At 43.8% G+C, this 12,856-nt stretch overlaps 1 protein-coding gene across 2 annotated transcripts in view; it reads left to right on the top strand.

Annotated features, from left to right (window-relative positions):
* Window positions 1-12,856, top strand: part of PIEZO2 (piezo type mechanosensitive ion channel component 2) — a 243,321-nt gene that overhangs the window by 172,090 nt on the left and 58,375 nt on the right. For both annotated transcript variants that reach the window (XM_061130738.1, XM_061130739.1), the window contains exons 14-17: window positions 552-675; window positions 2,105-2,385; window positions 3,508-3,656; window positions 5,599-5,772. In XM_061130738.1, coding sequence (XP_060986721.1) covers window positions 552-675; window positions 2,105-2,385; window positions 3,508-3,656; window positions 5,599-5,772 — 728 coding nt within the window. The remainder of the gene's footprint in view (window positions 1-551; window positions 676-2,104; window positions 2,386-3,507; window positions 3,657-5,598; window positions 5,773-12,856) is intronic.

The raw sequence follows: 12,856 nt of genomic DNA, 5'->3' as shown, positions 1-12,856 counted from the left end.
CCAAGTATTCAATGCTCCTTGAAATCATTATTTTTTCCCCCTTGCCCTCAAGAAGATGTTAATATAGACATGTGAGCACTGTAAACAACTCCCCTGTCAGCTTTCGGAAAAGAAAGGGAGGATTCAGGGACTCTGTTTGCTGGGATGAAATGTTCTTTTTCTCCCATTTCTGGGGATTTCTTCAAAATAAGGAACACTGTAGAAGTAATGGGGCTCATAGGAGAAATACATCTTCCTCTTCTACTTGTGCTGAGGTCCCAGGCAGGAAGGAGACCGCTGGCCCACGTCGGTTTCCAGCGCAGGTGGTCCTGTGCATCTTCCTGGAGTGTCCCAGGCATGAAGGCACCCCGGCACTGGACCACATGCCAGCGTCCTCAGGAAGGAGATTTAAAAGCTGGTGACTTTCAGGTGCAATGTAGTGGGTGCCTGACTGTCTCGAGTGGACGGGCTTATGCAGCGTGCTCCCACTGAAGGGCAGGGAAGCATAGTCGTGGTTGAACATGCTTACACTTCAGAGGCGTGATGCTCTGATCCCTATTGTCTCCTTCCAGATTCTGTTCACCATCACATTCTGGCTGCTGCTGAGACAGCACCTCACAGAGCAGAAAGCTCTCCAAGAAAAGGAAGCTCTTCTGTCTGAGGTCAAAATTGGAAGTCAGGAAAGTGAAGTAAAAGGTAATTAGTGCATGCAGTGTGACTGGAAGAAGGGCCCCAGAGGACATCCCTGGAGGCTCTGTCCCAGACCAGAGGGAGGCCAGGCGTGGATGTGAGCAGATAGATGACCACATCTCAGGGCTGAGTCCCTGCCCACATGGGCGTCCCCTGGAGCTGCAGAGACCCTGGGTCATTTGACCCACACAAAAGTGATCCCCACCACAGGGCATTCCCTGGGTCCTCCAAGGTCACAGCTTCTTGAGTGTTAGTACCAAGAGAGTGACTCAGATCTCCCAAATTCAAACCCTCTCACCTTTTCAAAATCAAATGTACCACAAAGTTAAAAAAAAAGGAAGATGATGTTTTGATGATCACTTCTGTAGTTTTAGACCCCACTCCATGGGTCAAATGAGAGTCACTTGCTCCCTACCTGTGTGGGTGTGCCAGTAAATAACAATAAAATTTAATGCTCGTAGAACAGCTTGGAGACCACTAGTGAGGCGTGTAGCATTGTCTGAAAAGGAATCCGTAAATGTTCTCAGAGGCAGGGCTGGTAACCTTCAGATTAACCCTGTCAGGAGGAGAAAACCAACTCATCTTTTTCTTATAGTTTCTCATTTAGACCTAAACACTGGTTGTTTCTCAGCAACAAAAGTCTTTAAGGTTTGAATCTTGACTATTTGAGTTTGGATGTCTGTTAACACAGTGATTAAATTCACCGGTTACTTTATGCAAATAACAGTTCACTTAAGATCAACAGTTACTCTGACCTCTCACCCCATGTGCATTCCCCTCACTCTGTGGATCTCCTGGTCATTCGAGTAAGTTATTCAAATGGTAGGTCACCTTAGGACCATAAAGATGAGTCCTATATGTTAGCATATTTTAAAGTAAGACCAAATAAGCTTTTACTTCCAATGCATAAAACTATTTTTTATGCATTTAGTTAAATTTAGTTAAATTATAATTAGTCCTGAAACCTAATTTAAATTAAATTATATTTGGCTTCACCTCAATTTTTTCATTCTATAAAATCATACTTTCTGGTTAACATTATTACCAATAACCCAGATTCAATAAAATACTGCTAGAGGCACATTGTAGTCAGAATCTGAAATTGTCAGAGTTAGTTCGGTTTGTGTTATTGTGTCTGTTTATTTCTCTCGATCCTACAGTAGTTATAGCTATTGAACAATGCAAGTGAAATAGGTGTTATGAAAAGCTTGTAAAAGAATATTACAAAATGTGTTTCTTTTATGTTTCAGGAAGGTTAGGAAAGTGAACTGTGATTAGTTCTATAAATTCTGCCTTGTTTGTTAGAACTGTCTAAAATTATTTTAAATTGTATGGTAATGCCTAATGTGTGTGGCACCCACCTCACACGGGTCAGAGTGTGTGGTTCTGGTCCAGGGACCAGCTCCTCATAACAGCAGGGTCTTCTGTCTTGAAGATGATGAACAGGATATACAGGGGGACAGCGAGGCTCAAGAGAAGGAGGAAGAAGAGCAGCCGAAAGAGGAGCAGCAGGAGCGGAGAGAGGAAGAGGAAGAGGAAGAAGCGGACGAGCAGGACGTGATGAAGGTGCTAGGGAACCTGGTGGTGGCCCTGTTCATCAAGTACTGGATCTACGTCTGCGGGGGGATGTTCTTCTTCGTCAGCTTCGAGGGTAAAATTGTGATGTACAAGATCATCTATATGGTGCTCTTCCTCTTCTGTGTGGCCCTGTATCAGGTGGGTGCTTGTGGCCGCCAGGTTGCCATCCTCACATCTGTCCAGGGGTATGCCTGAGCTTCCTTCGGGAGGCTCTGTGTTAGTTACTGTGACCTCACAGATACATCGTGTAAAGGAGTCGATGAGATTCAAATCCTATAGCTAGGAATCCTAAAGTGAGGAGTAAGCCCCTTCCACCTGTTCACTAATTTGAAATGTTTTGTTCTTAAAAAGTCAGAAAATTGGTTAGGGTGGCATCCTTGTCTTGTACAGATGAATGGATAAAGAAGATGTGGTAATTTATATAATGTAACATTACTCAACCATAAAAAGAATGAAATAGTGCCATTTGCAGCAACATGGATAGACCTAGAGATTATCATACTAAGTGAAGTAAATCAGACAGAGAAAGACAAATACCATAGGATATCACTTACATGTGGAATCTAAAATACAGCACAAATTAACTTATTTCCAAAACAGAAACAGACCTACAGACATAGAGAACAGACTTATTGTTAACCTAAAGGTAAAGTGGGAGTAGGGATAAAATTGGGATTTGAGATTAACATATACACACTAGTATCTATAAAAGAGGTAAACAAAGACCTACAGAATAACTTAGGGAACTGTACCCAGATTTTGTAATAGCCTATAAAAGAAAAAAATCTGTATATATATATATAATATATATATATATACATATAGCTGAATCACTTTGCTATATATCTGAAACTAACACAACATGCGTGCATGCCAGATTGCTTCAGTTGTGTCTGACTGTGACCCTGATGACTGTAGCTGCCATGCTCCTCTGTCCATGGGATTCTCCAGGCAAGAATACTGGAGTGGGTTGCCATTTCCTTCTCCAGGGGATCTTCCTGATCCAGGGATTGAACCCACATCTCCCGTATTGGCAGACGGGTTCTTTACCATCTAAGCCACAAGGGAAGCCCTCAGATTCCAATCTACGTTGTCCCAACTCTATGAGCAACACAGCCTCAAAAACTAAAAATGAACTGGACTTTGCTTTCAGACGTGTGTGAATGGAATCACCTGTTCTTGTTGAATGTGGCAGGTATTTTTGTGAGCTTTCCGCTAACATGCCTTTTCCTCATCTGCTGTTCACTATCTGACCCACAGGTGCACTATGAATGGTGGAGGCGGATCCTGAAGTACTTCTGGATGTCAGTGGTTATCTACACAATGCTGGTGCTCATCTTTATATACACGTATCAGTTTGAAAACTTCCCAGGCTTGTGGCAAAACATGACTGGACTGAAAAAAGAAAAGTAAGTAACTGTGCTGGACAACAGGGTGGAAAGTGACCCACCGGGTGAAGTTGCGAGGGCGTGTTGTTCCAAACACCTTGCCAGGAAGGAGGTTTTAGTAAAACCTGACGTCATCACTGGCTGTAAGTTCCTCCAGAACAGAACACATTGGTCTTGGTTTTTCTGGGCTCTCATGACTTAGGCCTGAGCTTTTGGCACATAATATGTACTCAGTAAGAATTGACTGGAAAGTAAATTCTGAGCCCCTTATTAGTGAAATAGCTTTTTCTAGTGTTTCATGTGAAGCTCACCTGCCTGGCTCCTCACAGTCATGTGGTCTCCCTTCCTAACCGGAGTCTTGTAACACAGAGCATCAGCCTCCCTCCTGGATGGAGCCAGTGCTGGGATTCTAAGGAGTTGTTGTTCAGTTGCTCAGTCGTGTCTGACTCTTTGCAACCCTCTGGATTGCAGCACACTAGGCTTCCCTGTCCTTTACCATCTTCCAGAGTTTGCTGAAATTCATGCCCATTGAATTGGTGATGCCATCCAATCATCTCATCCTTTCTTGTCCCCTTCTCCACCTGCCCTCAATCTTTCCCAGCCTCTTTTCCAGTGAGTTGGGGCTTCCCATCAGATGGCCAAAGACTTGAAGCTTCAGCTTCAGCATCAGGCCTTTCCATGAATAATCAGGGATCATTTCCTTTAGAATTGACTGGTTTATCCCCTTGCTGTCCAAGGGACTCTCAAGGAGTGGTTGGCCATGGAAACTAGCTGTGATGAGCTCTTTCTCATGCATGAAATAGACAGGACTCTAGCCTTTTCTACTCAGCTCCTCTAAACTTCCTAAATTCCTTTGGAAATCAAACCAGGACTGGGCATAGAGCCAAGTGTCCAGAGGAGGAAGCATAGAGCTGAGCACCTTTCCTGAGCCAGACACTCTTGTGCACCTGAATATCAACTGGAAGCCAGAGGGAGTCTGAGTCCAGTGGAGTTTACATTCTAGGACAGGAGACAAACCAAAAAACCTACTTTATGTGAAATAAATTACAAACTGACACATCTGTGAAGGTAACGAAAACAAGCCGAAGTGGGGGCACAATAGCTAGAGATGGAGTTGTTCAGGCAGGCTTCCCTGAGGTGTCATTTTTAATTTTTTGGCTGCACCACCTGGCATGTGGAATCTTAGTTCCCTGACCAGCACAGATTTCCCATGTCCTCGGCAGTAAAAGTGCCGAATCTTAACCACTGGACCACCAGGGAAGTCCCAGGAGATGTCATTTAAACTCTTGAAGAATAAGAAGGAGCTTGTCTTTAGAAAACTGAGTTGGGAGCTGAGAGGTGGAAGAACATTCCAGGAAAAGAGAACAGCAAATGCAAAGGGCCTGTGGCAGGACAGGGTTTGGTGAGTGTGCTGAACAGCAGGAAGGCTCACCTGCAGGGAGGGTGGAGGTCAGCCAGGCGCCTGGAGGTGCAGGGCTCCTAGGTGATGATGGTTTGCGTCTCCTTCTCGGTGAAATGTCTACAAGTCTTTAAAGCACCCTTGACTGGCAGAGAAAGCAGTGATGTGCGGGGGCAAGAATAGACACAGCCAGATGGTTGGCCAGCAGGGGTGGGGGGGGTGTTCTGTGATTGAGGATGGCGGCCTCACCTAGAATAGGAGGCACTAGAGAGGAAACTAGAGCGCAGATTCAGGAGATGAGGGTGAAGGGATGTGGATGGTGGAGACAGGAAAGTGTGTTGGGGGAGGGGATGTCCTGACTTGGGCGTTTTGCACAAGGTGGACGATTGTGCCAGGGAAGACCAGGGTGGGGAGGGGGCGAGAACAGCTTGTCTGCTTCAGGAATATGGGGAAATGGAGACTTCTGTCTTGAAAATGTTCAGTGTGAAATCACCGAGAAATAGCCAAATTCTTGTGGACATTTGGGTGGAAGAGCCCACCGGGGAAACCCGCCCTGTTTCACAGGCTGGAGGACCTTGGCCTGAAGCAGTTCACGGTGGCCGAGCTGTTCACGCGCATCTTCATCCCTACCTCCTTCCTCCTGGTCTGCATCCTGCACCTGCACTACTTCCACGACCGATTCTTGGAGCTCACCGACCTGAAGTCCGTCCCCAGCAAGGAGGACAGTGCTGTCTATAGGTGAGCCCATGCAAGCTCAGCCAGACCCTCCCGTCTTCTCACTGAGAATATCAACCTGTATTTGCCATGACAGTCAGCCTCTGAGTGGGAAAAAATGGGAAAAAATATGGAGTGTTTGATGGCACTTTACAGTAGGTAGTGATTTACATTTCCTAGGTGGTGCTCGTAGTAAAGAACCTGCCTGCCAGTGCAGGAGACCTAAGAGACACAAGTTTGATCCCTGGGTCAGGAAGATTCCCTGGGAAATGGAAGCCCACTCTAGTATCCTTGCCTGGAGAATCCCATGGACAGAGGAGCCTGGTGGGCTACAGTCCACAGGGTCGCAAAGAGTCGGACATGACTGATCAACTTAGCATGCACACGGGTAGTGATTTATGACATTTTGTGGGTGATCTTGACAGGCGTGTGAGTTGGTCCAGAGGAGCTGTGCTTCTGAGGTTCCTTTGCGGTGGCGATGTGTCTTTTGTATCCAGGGTGGTGGGGTGTTTTTAGAATGTTTACAGAATCTGGCTAAATTCAGAGGGTGAGTTTTCTATTGCACCGACAGGTAGTAAGGAAGTCTCTATGAGTGAATGCATAGTACAGAATTCTCCCTTCCGTTTCGGGAAGGAACGACCTCAGCTGAAAGGTTCTGCCATCTGTGAGTAACCAGAGTAGCATTTAAGGAAAGAGCGAAGGCAATGTTTTCTGCCACCAGTTCACTGTTGCTGTCTTCTATCAATAAATACTAATACAAAGTGTTTCCAAGTAGCTGATGGGATCTGTCTCACCCTGGCCATGTGCATGGAGCCATAACCGGTCAGCACACATCCATAGGCCTGCTCCATCTCAGGAACATTTCAGGCATTCGTCTAATGAGCCTTGATACAGATTTTCCTCTCTGCTTCACATAATAGCCTGTGATTCAGCTTCTGGAAAGCCCTTGTTGCGTAGATGGGGAGCAAAGTGCTGCCTTCAGAGGAACACAGATGCCACAGGTGAAAATTCCCAAGCCCCTTCTCAAAGGAAACAGTGAGTCCACGGAAAGAAGATGAAGCAGTAATTCATTAGGCACATTCATGAAATTAGGCACAGTTCCTGCACAGTGCAGGAAGCCTGCAGCACGCCAGGCTTCCTTCCTTCACTATCTCCCAGAGTTTGCTCAACTCATGTCCATTCAGTTGGTGATGCCATCCAATCATCTCATCCTCTGTCACCCCCTCTTCCTCCTACCCTCAATCTTTCCCAGCATCAGGGTCTTTTCCAATGAATCAGCTCTTCACATCAGGTGGCCAAAGTCTTGGAGCTTCAGTAGTCCTTCCAATGAATATTCAAGGTTGATTTCACTTAAGATTGACTGGTGGAATTATGGAAAACTGAATGTGTTGAACAGGGTTTCCTTAAGTACATAAATGTGATTTAATTATGTGGGTTCTGAAAAAGGATAGCAGCCTCCTATCAAGATGTGTCCTCCTGTTTTCCCCTACTGTCCAGCCAGCCCGTAGCCCCGTTACATGGCTGGACAGGAAGGAGGCCCTGTGGTCTGGTCAGTCTGAGGCCATGGCTGGCCCTCCTCTGGCCAAGGCTCAGCCCCTAGCACCCCCTGAACTGTTACTTTCCAAGAGAACATAAAGGGCGAGGCAAGAATGAGTAATGTCAGCAGTATGCATGGTTTGGGGTCATGGGATTTCATTTTTGGTTCTGTGAAAAGAGGAGTTCAAAGGACTCATCCAAGTTTGGTATTTAGGGATTTCATGCAGGAGTTTCATATAAAAATCCCCAAATTTCTACCTGGAGCATGGGGTGTATATCCCATCTTTTTCACAAATCTTTTCCATTGCAGTGTTTTCCTTACTAGTGATTTTTAGTCCCTAGGACCCTAGTAAGTGGCTACATTAGAGTCAAAATAATGAAGAAAGAGATCTTTTCAGAATTGAATTGACTCTCATGCTTCACCTTCTCTGTTCCTTCCCTCTTAGTAGATGCTACACCAAAAAAAAAAAAAAAATCCCAAATTGGGAATGATCAGTGCACTTTATCCCTTATATTGATTCTGGTCCATTTGTTTCTATGAACAGCCAGCTATCCTCTGCCTGTTCTGTCTGTTGTTTGTGTGATTTGTGTCTGCCCTGCAGGCAAGTGTCACTTGTGTCTGAAGCAGAATTCATCATGTTGAGCCTTCTAGAATTTAGAGTTAGCATGAAAAATTTTATGACAAATCTTATGAGAAATTATTGTTATTTCTAGGTAGACATTGTCAGGAATATCATCTCCCTTCTATATTGATAAAACAGACACTATAACATAATTACAACATAATTATTATATAATAAACACTTAACAGTAAGATACTGAATGTCCATTCCTTATTAAATATCTGTGACTGCCACGTGTCAATAATTTGTTTTAGAAGGTACCATGACACATACAGAAATAGAATGGCTTTTTTGAACTTTAACTTTAGAAAAACCTCAGAAGACAGTTTCTTGAATACGGATACTCAAAGGATTTTATTTTTTTAATTCTGGAGAAGGACCAAGAATTAACGTTTTAAACGTGGTATTTTATTTGATAAGTGCACTCTGGACATTTAAACCTTACAGGTACCTGACCAGACGTGTGATTCTTTGGGGGAGGGAGGGAGGAAGAGGCTGTCACTGTCAAGTGTCTTCAAACCTGACTCTGTCTGACTCCACGGTGCTGCCGAACCTCGCTGTCTAGACACTTCGCAGTGCATGAAAGGTGTTGGTGACATACCTGGTGTTGCAGAGCTTACAGGACACAGTCAGCTCCTTCTCTCTGGCTAACACTCTCCTCTTTCTTTCTCCGACTGTCTCCCTGCTGCCACCTTGCGCTTCCTGCTAGCCATGCCAAGGTCAATGGGCGTGTGTATCTGATAATAAATAGGTGGGTACTTCAACGTTTTCTCTCTTGGCTCCTTTTTTAAAATGGTCTCTGGGGGTGTTAAGCTCTTTATTAGCTTGTAAATGAAACTGACATCATCAGACAGTGAACATGGCCTCCAGGTATGCTATGGATGTCTTTTGCAAACCCAACCATTCGGTGTTTGGACTGAATGGTGCTGCTGAGTGGACTCGAAGGTGGCCGAGGGTCTTCAGCTGGCGCTCGGCATTGGTCACCCTTTGGTAGAATTAACCCTGGGCTTGCCTGCGAGCCCATCTCCCTCCTGAACACGTAATCGAGAGCTCAGCTCAAGAACCAGCTGCTCCACAAACCACTCATCTCTGCCGAGTCCCTGCTGAGCGTACTGGCCCTTCCTCTGAGTTCCCGGAGCACTTTCTCTTTGCTGCCGCCTCCCAACACTGGCCTTCAGCCCCGTCTGCCTGCCTGTCTTATCTCCCCTGCCCGCCACCTCCGCCCCTCAGGCCCTGGGTCCCTGTACAATCCACTGCAGGGCCAATATCTCACCTACCGTGGGGGCTTAACTACTAGTGGATATGCCTGAATGAAGTGATAACAGGTCCAACAATCTATGGTTAAGAGAAAATTAAAACACCAATTTCTTCAAGTATACATCTATTTAAAAGAGCATCATATAGAAGGATGGTATTTTACTTGACAGATATCACAATATATTTGCCTTCAGCCAAAAAAAAAAAAAAAAAAAAAAAAGCCAAGTTGGGCAGCGTGTCTTAGATGCACGTCACCCAGGCGGGGAGATAGCACATGTTCATAACCACAGGTAACAAAGGGTGAGCTCTGACACCTGCCATGTGTAGAGCTATCCTCAAGTGCCCAAAAGAGAAGAGTCTTCAGGTCTAATTCACCAAAGCTCTTCTTACTTTATTGAGAGAATTAAAATATCCACTCCCATAACTTCATGTCTTAAGTAATCAAGTCAGTAATTTAGGTAGTAGAAGCAAGTATTTTGCAATAAATCCACTTAACAAAACAACTCTTGGAAAGATCTGTAGGTTTTCTATTCCACTCTCTTTCCTCTTAAGAGGAATGCTGAGGCTGATAACCAAGTAGCAGACCTGAGGAGGCAGAATGTCTAGAAAGAGGTGTAAAAACTTAGTGCATCTTGTGGAGATCTCTATGGAAGAGGAATGAGGCTGGGTGGGCTCCCTTTGGGGCTGGTTTTGGGGGCAACCTGAGAGAGAAGTGTCAACCTCAAGTTTTTAGCTGCCAGCTAGAGAAGTAAGCTAGAGACTTGAAGCATAAATCTTGAGCAGCCATATCAGTCTTATCCCTCATAAAGAACCACACTATATCTGTCTCTCTCTCCCTCTGTGTTTCTGATAAAGTCTTGACCATGTGCTTTAAGAGGAGGTGGCTGGGGCGCCCAAGAGGCAGGAGTGGTTTGATGGGCTCTGACAACGAATACATTCACCCCTCAATATCCATGGTTTCTGCATCCGTGGATTCAACCAAAAACATTTCTTTAAAAAAATCCAGAAAGTTCCCCAAAGCAAACTTGAATTCGCTGTGTTCAAGTTACCATTTCCATGGCATTCAAATAGTATTAGGTATTACAAGCCATCTAGAGATCATTTAAAATATACAGAAGGATGTGCGTAGGTTACAAGCAAATACTGTAGCATTTTATACAAGGGACTTGAGCACCTGTAGGTATTGGTGTCCATAGGTGTCCTAGAACCAATGTGCCAAGGATGCTGATGGTACAGAGTTGGCCCCCTGCTTTCTTCTTGAGGAAAAACATATGCCCATCAACCCTGAGCTGACTCAGGAGTTCTCAGAACGACCCAGATGCAGTCATCTAAAATAATTAAAAACTTGAAGCATTCCACCATTAGCTCAATCGTCTTTCCAGTGAACTCTCATTTTTGTCGGAATGCCCACATTTTAAAAGTCAGAGCTGTGCCCTGGGGAGCACTCGACCTAACAAACCCTGTCTCTACACAGTGTGTGCTTCTGAAAGGCTGCACGTGAAGTATGTCCAGTTTTGAAGGGACTTATCTCGATTAGAATGATAGGGTGAACCTTTTATTGAGTAAATAAGCTTTCTCTCTCTCCAAATTTATTTCTGTATGCTCAGTGCTGTTTAATAAGGAGGGTAATGTGTTTGTACATGGGACTTCTCATGAAAGAGGGGACATACCTATATCCAACTTCTGGGTCAATCACAATTTAGACTTAACCTTATAAGATGTGAGGTAGGGCTGTGTTAAGGACAGTGGCTGACTGATAAAATTCTGATGGTGTGAAAAATTGCGGGACGTTCCAACTGAATTTGTAAACAGAATGATTTAGAATATTTTAACAGGAGCAATGGTTAGTTCTCCTACATATACACAAACCAGGGCCATTACACCTGATGCTGTGTACATGTGTAACTGAATCACATTGTTATAATTAACACATAGTAGATCAACTCTATTTCAATAAAATTTTTTAAAAATAAAAGACAGAGTAAGGAGCTTTGCCACGTTCCCTTGTTAGTAAGATGTCTAGTTTAGGCTTGAATCTAAATCTTTCTGATTCCAAAGAGCATGTTTTTAACATTGTTCTGGTTTGTCTCAGAAAAATGCTATGAGAAAAGCGAAAGCACAATGAAAGGATTCATATAGTGTCTTTTAAAGTAGAAACTCCAACCGTGCGTTGAAAATACTTTCATCCAGAGGCATTTTATGAACACAGATTTTCTCAGGTGAATTATATAGCTTAGGAAAATAAGCAAGTACATACAAGTGGAAAATAATGTGGAAATCTGGCTATAATGTGGATTATCAAAGCCAAACTGAAAGGTGAATTTTTTTTTGGATCATGCGATTTAATTAATTTATTTATATTTTGAAATATAGTTGTTTTACAATATTGTGTTACTTTCTGCTGTGCAACAACGTGAGTCAGCTATATGTACGCATATATCCAATAAGAAAAGAAAAGAAAAAGAAAATAAGCTAGTACATGTCAGCACACTTTCTTCCACCGACCTCAGAACATTCTTTGTTCACTAAATTAGCAATTCGTTTCTGACATTCTGTGATCTACCTGCTTGACATCGCTAAAAGGAATTGCTTTTGAGGAAGAACCTCTCTGAAAGTCCAAGAGCAATGCAGAATCTTGACCACAGTTCTCCAATATCACAGGCATTTTAAATACAAAACCAACAAGTTGCATGTGAGCTTAGATTTTTATCTAGCCAAACTTCTTCATTTTGTAAAAAAAAAAAAAAAAAGTAAAATTCCAGAGACATGAAATTGACTCAGAGCCAATAACAGATATTACAGATATGATATTACAGATAAAACTCAGAGTATTACAGATATGATAACATTGTTAAGTGTCTGTCTTGTGACAGTCAGGCTGAAATGAATAAATTATTGCAAATAAGGAGGACTACCTGCATTATCTGTAATAGGCCTTTTCCTATTGTCTACTTTATTGCCCACAAACGTTTCTTCAAACATTCATTTGAATATGAATAAAAAGATATACTCTTTAAAAATTGAGGAACAAGATCATACTCAGTACTATTCGCTGTGAGCTAAGCTGGACCCCCAAGAGTCGCTGAGCTCCCTAAGGCTGCAGCCCCCTCAGCCGGGCTGCTGCACTCTTCCCAAGAGATCTAGTCCTGCAGCTCACCTGGTACCCCAGGATGGGGTGTGATGTAGGCTTCCTACCCCCAGAAGCATTTGCATCCACTACATATGCTTCAGATGGCTACAGGATGAGATTGGTCCATGCAAAGCTTGACTGACATTACACATTATTTAAGAATTAAAAAAAATATATATCCCTCCTTAAACTGTGAATGACTTGATTCCTAGGGGATGGTTTGCTGTGTTTCTAAGAAAGCATGACCTGACTTGCCTCAGCAGTCTCTGCGTCCTGCCCTTCACCACTGCAGCGCCGTCCACTCTCAGATTAGCTGCCCGGCTCAGGGCTCCCAGCCAAAGCACGCTGTGGCTGCCATCCTGGAATGCACGTGGCATTAGGGCCCCTGCACCTGGCGTACAGGAATGCGATAGTAGATGACTGTAGCATGATGTGTGATCTCTGACTCTCCTTATAACTCTTCTGTTCTCATCTCCTTTTTTTTTTCCCTTTCTATTTCCATTACTTTGAGCAGCATCAAGAAAAAATTACCAATCCACCACAATGAGTAAGTCCCCCCGTG

This window comes from Dama dama, chromosome 27 (assembly GCF_033118175.1).
Source record: "Dama dama isolate Ldn47 chromosome 27, ASM3311817v1, whole genome shotgun sequence".
Lineage (NCBI taxonomy): Eukaryota > Metazoa > Chordata > Mammalia > Artiodactyla > Cervidae > Dama > Dama dama.
Note: the sequence above shows the minus strand (reverse complement) of the source record. Positions and strands in the feature narration are given on the sequence as shown.